The following is a 16,188-nucleotide window of genomic DNA, read 5'->3' as shown; positions in this document are numbered from 1 at the left end:
TTTCTCCTTTTTTACTTTAGTTTGTATTTACTGACTATTTTAGTTATTCCAATGTTGTCTCCTCTAAGTAGTTTAAAAATTATGCATTATGTTCAATTCTTTTAGTAGTTGTCCTAGAAATTATAATATGCTTACTTAATAAAGTCTAAATAAATCCCTTAACTTCCTCCTGCATTAATAAAAGAAACTTAGAACACTTCCCAACTTACGAATCATTTTTCCACGTATTTTAACTATTCTTGTTTAACCCTTTAAGACATTATTATTATTGTTTTATTAATTAGTACTTGCTTAGATTCATCTACATTTTCACCACTTTCTTTACTCTTCATCCCTTGTTTCTCACACCTCCCATCTAGGAAAACTTTTGTTCTGACAAACATGTATCATTTCAATTTGCTCTATTGAGAGTCTGCTGGGGACGACCTCCATTTTTGTTTGACTGAAAATGTCTTTGTTTCACCATATTCTTAAAAGGCATTTTCAGTGGCTGTAGAGCTCGACTTTGACTGTTGTTTTCTTTCAGTTCATTGATTCTCCTCCCACTGGCTCCCGGCTCCCGTTACCGCTGTTGAGAGACCAGCTTCAGTTTAATTGTTGTTTCTTTAAATGTAAGCATTCTTTATTTTCTGGCCTATTTTCAGATTTTCTTTTTCTTTAGAGTTCTGCAATTTCACTATGATGTATTTTGGTGGGGATTTCTGTTTATTGATCCTGCCTGGGATTCACTGGGCTTCCGGAAATGTGAACTGGGCCTTCCATCGGTTCTAGAGTATACTCATGAACACCTCTCCGCATGCTGCTTCCTGCCCCCTTTCTCCCCTTCCCCACCTTCAGTGCTGCTCTACTTACGTTGGACATCTCACTGCAACTTTCAAGTCTCTTAATCACTGTTTCATATTCTCCATCATTCTGTCTCTGTGCCTACTTCTGGTAAGCACTGTGTCTACTTCTAGTTTACTAACTGTCTAGCTACATCTGATCTTCTGTTAAACTCATCCATTTGTTTTTTATTTCAATTTTTTTTTTTAAAATAGGAATAGAAAAAAGTTTTACTTGAGCCAAACTGAGAACTGTAGGCGGGAAGACAGCTTCTCAGGTAACTCTGAGGAACTGTTCTGGAGAAGCATAGTTTTCAGCACAAAACAAAGAGCATCAAACAAGTCAGGAACACATTCCTTCAAGGTTTCAAAAAAAAACAGACCAGCACGTACACAGTGAGCCAGTATGGCCTTGGCACCTGGGAAGGGAGTCTTTTTTTTTAATTAATTTTTATTGGCGTATAGTTGCTTTACAATGTTGTGTTGGTTTCTGCTGTACAGCAAAGTGAATCAGCTGTATGTATACATATATCCCCTCTTTTTTGGATTTCCTTCCCATTTAGGTCAGCACAGAGCACTGAGTAGAGTTCCCTGTGCTATACAGTAGGGTCTTATTGATTATCTATATATATATATATATATTTTTTTTTTTTTTTTTTTTTTTTTGCTGTACGCGGGCCTCTCACTGTTGTGGCCTCTCCCGTTGCGGAGCACAGGCTCCGGACGCGCAGGCTCAGCGGCCATGGCTCACGGGCCCAGCCGCTCCACGGCATGTGGGATCCTCCCGGACCGGGGCACGCCCGTTTCCCCTGCATGGGCAGGCGGACTCTCAACCACTGCACCACCAGGGAAGCCCTTATTGGTTATCTATTTTATACATAGTAGTGTATATATGTCAATCCCAATCTCCCAGTTCATCCCACCCCCACTTCCCCCACTGGTATCCATAAGTTTGTTCTCTATGTCTGTGTCTCTATTTCTGCTTTGCAAGTAAGTTCATCTGTATTGTTTTCCTAGATTCCACATATAAGTGATATTATATGATATTCCTCTTTCGCTTTCTGTCTTACTTCACTCTTACTTCATCTTCTTTGGAGAAATGTCTATTTAGATTTCCTGCCCATTTTTCGATTGGGTTATTTGCTTTTTTGTTATTGAGTTGTATGAGCTGTTTGTATATTTTGGAAATTAAGCTTTGTCTGTTGCATAATTTGCAAATATTTTCTCCCAGTCCGTAAGTTGTCCTTTCATTTTGTTTATGGTTTCCTTTGCTGTGGAAAACAGTGTTGCAGTTTCTCATAAAGTTAAAAATAGGATTACCATATGATCCAGTGATTCCACTTCTGGGTATAGACCCAAAAGACTGGAAAGCAGGGTCTCAAAGAGATATTTGTTTACCTATATTCATAGTAGCATTATACACAATAGTTAAAACATGGAAGGAATCCATGTCCATCAATGGATGAATGGATAAGCAAACTATGATATATACATAATATAATTATGTATATAATAATAATAATTATTATTCAGCCTTAAAAAATGAAGGAGATACTAACATATGCTATGAGGTGGATGTATCTTGAGGACATCATGCTAAGTGAAATAAGCCAGTCACAAAAAGACAAATACTGTATGATTCCACTTATATGAAGCACTTAGAGTAGTCAAATCATGGAGACAGAAAGTAGAATGGTGGTTGCCAGTTCTGGAGGCCAGAGTTATTGTTTAATGGGTATAGAGTTTCAATTTTACAAGATGAGAGGAGTTCTGGAGATGGATGGTGGTGACGGCTGCACATAATGAGTGTATTTAACATCGCTGAACTGTACATTTAAAAATGGTTAAGATGGTAAATTTTATGTTATGTGTACTTTACCAGCATTTAAAAATTGGGGTAAAAATGCAGAAAATGATTCATGAAGGATATTCTACAAAACAATGGACCTGTACTATTCAAAATTGTCAGTGTTATAAAAAACAAAGAACAGCCACAGAATTGCTCCAGATTAAAGGAGATAAAGGAAGTAAAAATAAAGTTACTATGAAAGATAGTATTGGGATAATTGTCAAAATTTTCATATGAACTATATATTAGATAATAGTATCATATCAATGTTCAGATTTCTCAATTTGATAAAATTTCTTAATTTGATAACAAATTTGACAATAAAAGTAATAAAAATGACAAGATGTATTTGAAATACAACCAAATAAAACTTGTAAAAACAAGAAATTAAAAATTGAAACAGGGCAGGGATTCCCCCCTCCACGGGGGACCCGGCCAAAACCAAAACCAAACTCATGCTCATGCAGCTCAATATCAAAAAAAACAAAACAAAAAAACTACCCAATCAAAAATTGGGCAGAAGTCTTAAATAGACATTTCACCAAAGAAGACATACAGATGGCCAACAGACACAAGAAAAGATGCTCCACATCACTAACTATTAGAGAAATGCAAATCAAAACTACAATGAGGTACCACTTCACACCAATCAGAATGGCTGTCATCAAAAAGTCTACAAATAATAAAAGCTGGAGAGGGTGTGGAGAAAAGGGAACCCTTGTACACTGTTGGTGGGAATGTAAATTGGTGCAGCCACTATGGAGAACAGTATGGAGGTTCCTTATAAAACTGAAAATAGAGTTACCATATGATCCTGCAATCCCACTCCTGGGCATGTATCTGGAGAAATTCTAATTCGAAAAGATACATGCACCCCAATGGTCATTGCAACACTATTCACAATAGTCAAGACATGGAAGCAACCTAAATGTCCATCAACAGATGAATGGATGACGAAGATGTGGTATATATGTACAGTGGAATACTACTCAGCCATAAAAGAATGAAATAATGCTGCTTACAGCAACATGGATGGACCTAGAGCCTGTCATACTAAGTGAAGTAAGTCAGACAGAGGAAGACAAATGTATGATATCACTTATATGTGGAATCTAAAATATGACACAAATGAACTTATCTACAAAACAGAAACAGACTCACAGACAGAGAACAGACTTGTGGTTTCCAGTGGGGTAGGGTGGGGGAAGGATGGATTGAGAGTTTGGGATTAGCAGATGCAAACTATTACATATAGAATGGATCAACAAAAAGGTCCTACTGTCGAGCACAGGGAGCTGTATTCAATATCCTGAGATAAACCATAATGGAAAAGAATATGAAAAAGAATATATTGGGTTGGCCAAAAAGTGCCTTTGGTTTTTAACTAAAAATAAAAGACACATTTTTCATTTTCACCAAGAACTTTATTGACAATGTATTCACCCTTTTGTTCCACTACCTTCTGCCATTTTTCAGGCAACTTCATAATTTCATTTTCCCCAAATTTTTTTATCTTTTTGAGCAAAGAACTGTTCTAGGTGCCTTTTATAGTCTTCCAGGGAATTGAAATTTTTTCCATTAAGAGAATTTTGTAAAAGCCGAGATAAATAGAAATCTCAAGGTAATAATAAATAGAAATAAACAGAAATCTGGTGAATACAGCAGATGAATCAGAACCTCCCAGCCAAGCTATAACAGTTTTTGCCTGGTCATCAAAGAAACATGCAGTCTTGCATTATCCTGATGGAAGATTACACATTTTCTGTTGACTAATTCTGGACGCTTTTCGTCGAGTGCTGCTTTCAGTTGGTCTAATTGGGAGCAGTACTTGTTGGAATTAATCGTTTGGTTTTCCGGAAGGAGTTCATAATAGAGGACTCCCTTCCAATCGCACCATGTACAAAACATCACCTTCTTTGGATAAAGACCAGCCTTTGGTGTGGTTGGTGGTGGTTCATTTCTGTTGCTCCATGATCTTTTCCGTTCCACATTATTGTACAGTATCCACTTTTCATTGCCTGTCACAATTTTTTTAAAACCGGAACGTTTTCGTTACGTTTAAGTAGAGAATCGCATGCGGAAATATGGTAAAGAAGGTTTTCTCGCTTAACTTATGTGGAACCCAAACATCAAAGTGATTCACATAACCAAGCTGGTGCAAATGTTTTCAACGCTTGATTTGGATATTTTGAGTATGTCGTCTATCTCCCGTGTGGTATGCCATTGATTGTTCTCAGTTGATGTCTCGATTTGGTTGCTATCAACTTCAACTGGTCTATCCAACTGTGGAGCATCGTCCAGCGAGAAATCTCTGGCACAAAACTTTGCAAACCACTTTTGACACGTTTGATCAGTCACACACCTTCTCCATACACTGCACAAATTTTTTTTTGTGTTTTGGTTGCATTTTTATCTTTCTTGAAATAATAAAGCATAATATGCCCACAATGTTGCTTTTTTCTTCCATCTTCAATATTAAAATGACTACACAAAAATTCATCAAATTTGATAAGTCTTTTTTTAAATACATGCTGATATGACAGCTGTCACATACAATCTAACAAAATTGTTTCGAATGAAGTTAAAGACAACTAAGTGCTATTAGAGCCATCTTACGGAAAAAAAAGAACAAAACTTTTGGCCAAACCAATATATATATGTATAACTGAATCACTTTGCTGTACAGCAGAAATCAACACAACATTGTAAATCAACTATACTTCAATAAATTAAAAAATTTTTTTTAAATGTGCTTCTTACTGGAGATGGTAGTCAAAACAACTTGAAGGACCCTGTCTGAGAGGAAGGTGGGCAACAGGTATAGGTGCTATAATCCCCAGCGACTTGCTTGCTGGAAGATTTCCCGTGGGTCTTGCACAGTGTCATTGTAGCAGCCCCCTCATTTTCCTTTGAAGCATTGGCTATCCTCTGAGAACTAATAGCGCATTTTTATTTCTTTGACTTTGTAAATCGATGTCAGCTTTCCAGCTGTAATGTTTACCTACACTGCATGCAAAACTCTACGGGTAGTTTGTCTCATTTGTTAGGAAAATGATCCATTTTATGAAAAGTCATGGAATCTTTCATTTTGCATTCATGCCCTCACTCAAGTTCAACAAATATTTATTGAGTGCCTACTGTATACCAGACCCTGTTCTCGGGACTAGAGATAGAGCAGCGAACAACACTGACATCAACCCTTTCCCCTGGACCTGGGCTTTGCATGGTGGGAAGTTTTTTAATTCAATCTTTTTAGTTGTTATAGTTCTATTCACATTTTCTGTTTGTTCTTGAGTCAGTTTCAGCAGTTTGGTCTTTCTAGGAATTTCCCCATTTCATCTAGGTTATTTAATTTGTTGGCATACAACTACTCATAGTAGTCCCTTAAAATCTTTTTATTCCTGTAAGATTGGTGGTGATGTCCTCTCTTTCATCCCAAATTTTAGTAATTTGAGTTTTCTCCCTTTTCTCCTTGGTGTCCAGCTAAAGGTTTGTCAATTTTATTATCTCTTCTAAGAACCAACTTTTGGTTTTGTTAATTTTTCTCTATTATTTTTCTATTCTCTATTTTGTTTATTTCCACTCTAATATTTATTACTTCCTTCCTTCCACTTGCTTTGGGTTTAGTGTGTTCTTCTTTTCTAATTTGTTAAGGTGGAAGGTTAGGCTATAAATTTTAACTCTTTCATCTTTTAAAATATTGGGATCACAATTATAAATTTCCTTCATAGCACTGCTTTAGCTGCATCCAAGTCCTATGTTATGCTTTTTGTCTCAGTCATAATTTTTTCTAATTTTTCTTATGATTTCTTCTTTGTTCCATTGATTATTTAGGTTTAGGGGTGTTTTGTTTAATTTTCACATATTTTTGAATTCCCCAAATTTCCTTCTGTAACTGGTTTTTGATTTAATTCCATTGTGGTTGGAGAACATACTTTGTATGGTTTCAATACTTTTAAATGTATCGAGGGCTTGTTTTGTGGTCTGATATATGATTTATCCTGAAGAATGTTCCATGTGCACTTGAAAAGAATGTGTATTCTACTGTGTTGGATGCAAATGATCCACAGATGTGTTGGGTCTAGTTGGGTTTTGTTCAAGACTTTGGTATTGTTCAAGACTTCTTTTTCCTTGTTGATCATCTGCCTTGTTCTATCCATTATGAAAAGTGGGGATATTGAAATCTCCGATTATTATTGTTGAATTGTCTGCTATTCCCCTTCAGTTCCGTCAGATTTTGCTATTTGGGGGTTCTGCTGTTATGTGCAATGCGTTTCTTAAATGTTATGTTTTCTTGATGGATTGACGCTTTTGTCAGTATAAAATGTTTTTCTTTGTTTCTAGGAACAATTTATCTCTGAAAGTCTATTTTGTCTGATATTAGTATAGCCACTTCATCTTTGTTTTTACATGGTACATGTCTTTCCATCCTTTTACTTTCAACCCATTTGTGACTTTAAAGTATGTCTCTTGTAGATAGCATATAGTTGGATCATGTTTTTATGTCTATTCTGTCAATCTCTGTCTTTTGATTGGAATATTTAGTATATTTACATTTAATGAAATTACTGATAAGGAAGGATTTATGGCTGCCATTTTGCTATTTGTTTTCTACATATCTTATGTCTTTTTGTTCCTCTGTTTCTCTATTACTGCCTTTGTTTTTGCTGTATATTTTCTAGTGTAGTATTTTAATTTCCTTGTTGTTTCTTTTACTATATTTTAAAAAGTTGCTTTTTTAATGGTTGTCTTGGGGATTACAATTAACTTCTTAACTTAAAATAATCTAGGTAAAATTAATACTAATTTAATTTCTATAGGACACCAAAACTAGGCCCCAATAGTGCCCCATTCTCTCCCTTCTTCTTTGTGCTGTTATTATCATTCAAATTACATATAAATACATAAATATGTATATGTACTTGCACACATTATAAGCCCATCAATACAGTTTATAATTGTTGCTTTATGTATTTGTCTTTTAAATCAGATAAAAGAGTTTCAAATAAAAATATTTTTAATTAAAAGATTTTAAAAATTAAAAAATTTAAAATATTTTATACTCTCTTTTATATTCAATTTGATAGTTATTTTTTATAAATGTTCTATATTTCTTCATGTGGCTTCAAGTTACTGTTTAGTATCCTTCATCTCAGCCTGAAGGAGTCTTTTGGTATTTCTTAAAGTGCATATATGCTAGGCATGATTTCTCAGTTTTAGATTATCTGGGAATGCCTTAATTTCTTCTTCATTTTTGAAGTATACTGTTGCTGGATGTAGAATTCTCAGATGATAGTCTTTTTCTTTCAGCCCTTTAAATGTCTTCATTCTGCCTTCTGACCTCCATTTCTGATGAGAAGTCAGATGTTAATCTTATTGAGGATCCCTTATATGTGATAAGTTGCTTTTCTCTTGCTGCTTTAAGATTCTCTTATTGTTTTTGGCTTTCAACAGTTTGACTATTAGCCTAGGTGTGGACTGCTGTATTTTTTTTTGTTCTTTTAAAGATTTTATTTTTATTTATTTAGTTTTGGCTGCACCAGGTCTTGGCTGCGGCACACAGGATCTTTTAGTTGCAGCATGCGGACTTTTTAATTGCCACATGCGTGCTTCTTAGTTGCGGCATGCATGCGGGGTCTAGTTCCCTGACCAGAGTTTGGACCTGGGCCCCCTGCATTGGGAGTGTGGAGTCTTACCCATTGTACCACCAGGGAAGTCCCTGGACTGCTTTGAGTATATTCTACTTGGAATTCTTTGTACTCCTTGAATGTCCTTGAATGCAGATTAATATATTTCACAACATTTGGAAAGTTTTTAGTTATTATTTCTTCAAATATTCTTTGGGTCCTTTCTCTCTCTCCTTTCCTTTGGGACTTTATGCATATATTGGTATGTTTAATGTTTTTTCATAGGTCTCTGAATCTGTTTGTTTTTCTTCATTCTTTTCCCTTTCTATTCATCAGACTGAATAAACTCAGTTGATTTATACTAGAGTTCACTGACTCTTACTCTGCCAGTTCAAATATGTTGCTGAATTTTTAATTTCAGTTATTGTGTTTTTCAAAACTCCAGGTTTCTATTTTTTTTTAATTTCTGTTTATTGATATTATCTATTTGGTGAGATATTATCATACTTTCCTTGATTCTTAGCACATGGTTTCCTTTAGTGAACATATTTATAATAGCTGATTTAAAGTCTTTGTCCAGTAAATCCAATGCCTGGGCTTCCTCAAGAACAGTTTCTATTAACAACTTTTTCCCCTATATATGGACTGTATTTTTCTGTTGCTTTGCATGTCCTGTAATTTTTTTTTGTTGGAGTGTGGACATTTTGAATAACAAAATGTGGCCATTCTAGAAATAATATCCCTCCTCCTACCCCAAGGTTCATTGTTGTTGCTTGTCTAGTGACTTTTCCAGACTAATTCTGTAAAGTCTGTATTCGTTGTCACGTGTGGCCACTGACGTCCCTGATCCGGTAGTTTAGTGGTCAGCTAATTATTGGACAGAGGTTTACTTAAATGCTTTGAACCAGTAAATCTCCTAGCCTTTGCTGAGAGGCTGTGTGTGTGTTGGGGCATGCCTTCAATATTCTGGTAGGTAAGTTATGACTCTTCTTTAGCCTTCACTTTCTGCTTGCACTGAACCTCGAAGTCAACCAGAAGTGAGAGATTAGGGCCTTCTCAGGTGTTTCCTGAGTGTGTGCACAGTCCTGCACCGTGCATGGCATTCTGGATTCCCAGGAATATGTCAGAGCTTTCAGGGCACACTATGGACTCTCATTCCCCATTTTTGCATTTTTTTGGTTAACCTCTTGTTAGCCCCAACTGGTTTCACCACCTCAGGCAGCTGTGATGTTAAACAACTGCTGCTGATTGTTTTTGACAAATGCCCTAAGGATAGGGCTGGTTGCACAGAGTGAATTCTGAGGCAGGTCAAATAAAGACAAGCCTTGTGAGCGGAGTTGCCAACAGGTCAAATAATGACAGTTCTCTGGAGATAAGGCTTTTGGGGACCTCTAAACCCATTCTTCCCTTCCAGTGGCTGCTAGTCTACTGGGTTTCAAAGCTATTGTAGTTATGAGGCTATTAGTTTCCAAGGCTACCACAGGGCTGGGTAGAAGGGGTTGGGAAGTGGGCAAGTTAAAATCCCATAAGGCTCACTGTTCTTACCAAGATTCAGTCATTTTTCTTGAAAAACAATCTTGGGATTGTTGCAAGCCTTTGGTTGATTTCTGGGGTTCTGAAAAGGTTGATTTGACAATTTAAGCCAGCACTCTCTTTTTACGGAGAAGCAGATTTTTCTGCCATTCTGGATGGTGCTTCTGCCAGATTTGTTTTTATCCCTTGTTATCCTGAATAGATCCCCTCAACCTCCAGTTATCTAAATCCTTGAGTACAGTGCAGTATTTTCATCAAATACCTTACAACAGTATAGCAAGGTGATGCAAAAGGATGAGCACATCTAAGAAATGGTGAATAGATAAGTACAGACCCTGATGTCCTTTAAAAGTACTGCTCCCAGTACCTTTTAAAAGGTCCTCTCCCAGTTATGAATATACATTTGCAGTGTGAAAGATCTGCCAACTCCTCATTTTATGTGAGAGCTAAAACCTCTGAATAAACAAAAGTGAAATAGATTTAGAACTGCTTTTCTACCGAAGTGACTGTGAAATCATGTTGAGAGCCTAAACCAGCAGGAGACTGTTTTTTTCTAATTCTCCTGTGTGCTAATTAGTTTGAAAATGAAGTGTTTAAGTAGATGTACAGGAGGGATGCATTGTAGTGGGAGTGGGTTGACATTTGATCATTCTGCCTGGTGGGTGCATAGGCACTTGTTATCTGTGCTCTTCACATACACATACAGTATACACCTGCTTCCAGGCCGCCCTTGCTTTGCAGGTTCAGATATGCCTGATGTCAGCTACCACGGTTTAATTAAATAATACCAGCTGCTCAACAATATGGGTGAAATTTCAGTACTCATGGCATACTGTGAGTAAATACATCCAGTACCAATACATACAGTACAAACTTGACGCCAGCTCTTTAGTCCAGAAATCACCACATAACATGTGCATCACGATCAGTGACAGCAGTTCTTTCACAGTTGTCAGTATTTGGTCTCTGAGCATTTTTTAGCTTAGCCACTGACAGCAAAGTGTGCCGTTGTGTTGCCTCCTTTTCTCCCAGTGATATACTCACAGAGCCTTGTTAAAAAACAAAAACAGAAAAAGGGTAACTGAAAGAGGAAATTGGGCAACAAAGATGGAAGTGCAGCAAAGAAACAAAAAACGATAAAGATGGAAGTGGCATGAAATATGAATGGAATGTAATTGGAGTTATAAAAAAATAGGCAACTGTGGGAATGCAGATGTTGCCACCTTTCCAGAGCCTTTAGATGCGCCGCTGGGGGAATCGCACGGAATGTAAACTTGAATGAAGAAAGCGGCTGTGACAAAAGGATGGGGACGTCCCAGAGGACATCGCATTGAAGGAACTCGGACTCACTCCGCGATGGGGAACGCCCAGAGGATAAAACGTTGAAAGTGACCCAAACAGGACGCTTTGCCAAGACACAGAAGAGGTGCTCTCTCGGCATATAACGACTCTAAGGAAAAGACAAGCACTGTTCAAGCCACTCTTGTTAAGTTTTTCCTACACAGAAATAAAACACTTCAAGTCTCCATGTTTGTAATGCTTTACAGCATAACAAATGATTGGTTTGCTTTTTTTTTTCGTTTCCCTACACATTTATAACCATGAATGAACAGCATGTTTGGACATTTTTAAAGGTCGTGGAACAATGTTGATTTTCCCCTTGATGAAGATGGTTTTGCACGGTTCAGGGTCCTGTCCACCGCCTGCCTGCCCGCCAGTGAGGCCCGCACGTGTACACACGCAGTATCCACACGTACAGCACACAGACACGCGTGTATTTTATATACAGCACGCGTCCACACACTTCAGGGTAGAGCGTAAGTGACGGTGACAGCTATTCGGGGGTAATTATAAATACAAAATAGTAATTTTTCCCTTTCTGGAAGGTTGTGGTTGGGATTCTGTGGGAGTGAGGTGCTGGAAAGCGAGCTCCCGCCAAGCGCTGAGGGGAGCGAGGCCGCGGGGGCGGGGCGGAGGACGGGATGGGCGGGGCGGGGGGGGGGGCAATGCGGGCGGTACCGGCCTCGCCCGCCGTTCCGGACCAGAGCCCCGCCAGCCGGTGCGCAGCGCGGGGACGACGGGGCGCGGGCCACGCACGGCGGCGGCGGCGGGAGCGGCGGGCACGCACGCACGCGGGCGCGGGACCCGGCACGCACGGCCGGACGCACGGCGGCGGCGGTGGCGGCGGCAGCGGCGGCTGCAGGGCCGCGGGGTGGTAGGTGCGGGCGGCGGCGGATGGCCCAGGGCTGACCTATGCGGCGCCTGGAGGGGCTGTGCCGGCGGCGGCGGCGGCGGCGGCGGGGTCCGGGCCGCGAGCGGAGCGGGGACAAGATGAAGTACCAGAAGTACCTGACGGTGCTGCAGATGGCCATCGGCGTCACGCCGTCCAACCGCGGCAGCCTTCTGCCGCTCAGGAGGAGGCTGTGGTGAGGGCGGGGCCCGGGGGCGGGGGTCGGCGGGGGACAACGGGCCGGAGGCCGGGGGCCGGGCAGTGGGCACTATCAACCCCCTCGGTAACCAGAGAGCGCGCGGCCGGGCGGGGCGGGGACCGCGGCCGAGGGAGGCGCCGCGCCGGCAGGTTCTGGCTCCGAACGTCCCGCCGGGCTCGCCGTGCGTTTCCTGCGGCGCCTCGGATCCATCGGCCGCCGATCCGGGTCGGGACGTCCGCGGCCGGCGGGGTCATCCTCGCGGGGTCGGTGACTGGGCTTTACCTGTAGGCCGTCTGGTGCTCCCACCTGGAAACCGCTCTCGGGGTAACGGGAAGAACGCCCCTAAAGAAAGGTGTCTAGGGTCACCTGGAACCGGTGTGGACACCGGATCATCTATCGGATTGTATCGCGTTTTATTAGCATGTAAACATGTCACAGGGAATCCCAGTGGCGACCCAGGCGTTCCATCCACTTGGGACTTAGGTGTGCGGTTCTGTCACAAGAGGAATGGTCCAGTAAAGGGGTGGTGACTGTAGAAAAAAGGTGCCGGTGATTGTGGTATTCAGTGGTTATTTCAATTAAAAAATGCGTGGTTAATATAGTTTATAGAGGTTGATTCAATTCAACTGAACATAGTTCAGTTTAATTTTAAGGTTATAGGGAGAGGAAGTGAGGCTGTATCTAAGCATTGGGAAGAGTAATGTCTGCTATGTAAGGCAAAATGGAATAACGATCTAAGGAACATAAGGATTGAGCAGCCAGGAAAAAGCTTAAAAGGAAACTGTCAATAGTGGAGAATTTTGGAGGTAAGACCAAAAATTATGAGCAGCAAAGTCCAAATTTCAGCTGTGCCACTTATTGTGTGACCATAGACAAGTTGCTGGAGAATCTGTTTCTTCATCTGTAAAATGGGAACAATGTTCTCTACCTCATGGGGCCATGTGTAGACCAACTTTGATGGTAAATACAAAGTGCTGGCCACTCTCCCCCGCTGCATAGTAGGTGCTGAGTAAATATTATTGTCTTCCTCCACCCCCCCCACCCCCCACTCCCGCCCAGTTGTTAAAAAAAGATAAATTTATTCTGCAAAATATTTTAATTTGATGAACATCAAGTGACAACACCTGGAAGACTAGGCTGGTAAAAGTTGACAGTGATTGAATTAAGAAATGTCCATGGAAGAAAGTTTTAGCAAATACATCAAGAATATGTCATTATTCTGAAGCAAGAAGCGGTAACATTTGAAGTTGACTTTTCACATGGATGGTTTACAGAAAAAAAAAAAAAAAAAAGGAGAGGTCAGCACCAACAGTCTTACCCCCCACCCAGATTTTCTCCTGAGTGCTTATCAGTATCGAACACACTGCCTATTTTACTTAATTTTCATATATATCGCTTCTCCCCCCACCCTAGAATGTTAAGTAGCATGGGGCCGGGGCTTTAGTCTGTTTAGTTGATTACTAAATTCCCTTCAAGCAGTGTCTGGTACAAAATAGGTTCGCAAAAGATAACTGCTGAATAAATGAATTCTTAATGCATAATTGGAAAAGAAAGTTAAGGAATTTTTTTTTTTTTTTTTTTGGCTGCGCTGAACGGCTTGCAGGATCTTAGTTTCCTGACCAGGGATTCAACCTGCGTGCTTGGCAGTGAAAGCGCAGAGTCCTAACCACTGGACCGCCAAGGAATTCCCAAGGAAATTTTCTTCGTGTTACACTTAAACACCAAGATGTGGAAATAAGGTTTGAGGAGCTGTTAGGCATGAATATTAGCAGCAATTGGTCACAAGGTCAAGAAGCTTGGTTTATTCTTTCTTATCACTGGAGTGCTGCTTCTGAAACTAGTTTCCCGAGTATAGAGTTTGTGAAGAGAGAACACAAGGAAATAAAATCCCGGTAACATTTGTACTCTAGAGATTCACGTTTGAGGCAGGCAGTGACCTGGGACCAGCATTAAGAACCGTCTTATGAAGAGACAGCCTGGAAAGAGGGGGATTTCATTGAGCTTTCCCACAATCTTAAATGAGCATTTCAGGACTCAGTGGTAAGCGGATTTGCAAATGTTCATCTACTTTCTCCAGTGGCAAAGTGAAGAGCACACTCTACAAAACTCGGCACTGGGTGGTACTTTGGGACATAGATGTATAGTCTTTTTTTGTTGTTGTTGGAGAATATTGTGCTGCCTGGTAAATCTATCTCTTACGTCTCTGGAGTTTATTTTCTAGATAACATTTCATTTTGCCAGTGCCCTAGCAACTGCATGTGGAGAATTTGAGATGGATGGGGCCATTATTTGGCTAGAAGATGAGAGGATGGGGTCTGCCTCCAGAGTGGTTGGTGGGAACCCACAGGCGACATCAATAGTGCATTCAGACCTTGGGGTGCACCAGCTTATGTCCATTTACAAGATGTGAGGACATACCACAGTCATTGTTCATGGCTTATATAAAGGTTTATGTGAAGACGTTTAGGAAGATGTGTAGGCTCCCTGTGTTTCTCTCTCTTTTAACTATTACAGTCTGTATGGGAAGACTGCATACCTGCAAAGCTTATGCCTGTCTAAGTGAAGGTTACGGTTGAATGGACCAGTGCTTTGGCCCCACACTCGTATGTAGTTTGGCCACTTGTGCTCATCCGCTTTCCTCTTTGCAATATCTTTCTGTCTTTCTAACTGGCTCTACAAATCCTTTAAGGAGTAGAGCACTTGCAGGCCATTTTACATGGAAACTGAAGCAGACACACAGCCAGACCTGCATCAGTGGAGCCTGCAGGAGCCCTCTTCTCCTTGACTCCTTCTCTAAGAAGTTTAGTAAGTAGGAGTGTTTGCAGTGTTTGGTTCTGAATCATTACTGTTCATGAACCTGGAACTCAGGCCTGTTACCCGAGGGAGATGTGAGTTTGTGCGGCTGCTGCCTGCTCTGAGGGCCTCAGATAATGGTTCAGATGGACAGAACCAGTACCATTGCTGGACAGAAGCAGTAGAGCACGGTATTTCCTAGATCTGCTGTAACAGATCACTGAAAGCAACAGGAATTTCTTCTCCCCCAGTTCTGGAGGCCAGAGTCTGAAATAAAAGCATCGGCAGGGCCACGCTCCCCCAAGAGCTCTGGGGAGAATCCTTCCTGCCTCCTCTAGTGTCTGTGGCCCCAGTGTTCCTTGGGTTCCTCTTCAGTCTCTCTCAGCACCCTGATGTGGTCTTGTCTGTGTGTCTCTTATAAGACCACTTATAAGACCACTTGTCATCGGAGTTAGGGTCCAGCTGGGTAATCCAGGGTGAGCTCATCTCGAGATCCTCACCATAGTAACCTCTGTGAAGACACTTTCTCTAAACAGGGTCACATCCACTGGGTTGTTAGGAGGTGGGGGGAGGAGGGGCACAGTTCAGTCCATTGCGGGAACCATGGCCGGCTCCTTGCTCTTCAGCGGGTGTGAGGCCCAAATAGCTGTTACTCCTGTCTATTTTAGGTGAAATGCAAAAATTATTTTCATAATAAGTTTATTGTTGTCAGAGCCTTGATTTTTTTTTAACATCTTATTGGGGTATAATTGCTTTACAATGGTGTGTTAATTTCTGCTTTATAACAAAGTGAATCAGTTATACATATACATACATCCCAGTATCTCCTCCCTCTTGTGTCTCCCTCCCACCCTCCCTATCCCAGCCCTCTAGGTGGTCATAAAGCACTGAGCTAATCTCCCTGTGCTATGCGGCTGCTTCCCACTAGCTATCTGTTTTACATTTAGTAGTGTATATATGTCCATGCCACACTCTCACTTCGTCCCAGCTTACCCTTCCCCTTCCCGTGTCCTCAAGTCCATTCTCTACATCTGTGTCTCTATTCCTGTCCCACCCCTAGGTTCTTCAGAACCATTTTTTTTTTTAACATTCCATATACATGTGTTAGCATACGGTATTTGTTTTTCTCTTTCTGA

General features: G+C 40.7%; 1 protein-coding gene across 11 annotated transcripts in view; it reads left to right on the top strand.

Moving 5' to 3' along the window:
- TJP1 (tight junction protein 1) overlaps nucleotides 1-16,188 on the top strand; it is a 343,543-nt gene that overhangs the window by 77,070 nt on the left and 250,285 nt on the right. For 2 of the 11 annotated variants that reach the window (XM_019945759.3, XM_019945755.3), the window contains exon 1: nucleotides 12,047-12,256. The exons of the other annotated variants lie outside the window; for them this stretch is intronic. In XM_019945759.3, the coding sequence (XP_019801318.2) occupies nucleotides 12,084-12,256 (173 nt within the window). In that variant the 5' untranslated portion in view covers nucleotides 12,047-12,083. Of the gene's footprint in view, nucleotides 1-12,046; nucleotides 12,257-16,188 lie in introns of those variants that run through there. 11 annotated transcript variants of the gene reach the window in all.

The sequence above is a fragment of the Tursiops truncatus genome, chromosome 2 (genome assembly GCF_011762595.2).
Source record: "Tursiops truncatus isolate mTurTru1 chromosome 2, mTurTru1.mat.Y, whole genome shotgun sequence".
Lineage (NCBI taxonomy): Eukaryota > Metazoa > Chordata > Mammalia > Artiodactyla > Delphinidae > Tursiops > Tursiops truncatus.
This window is presented reverse-complemented; position numbering and strand designations above follow the sequence as displayed.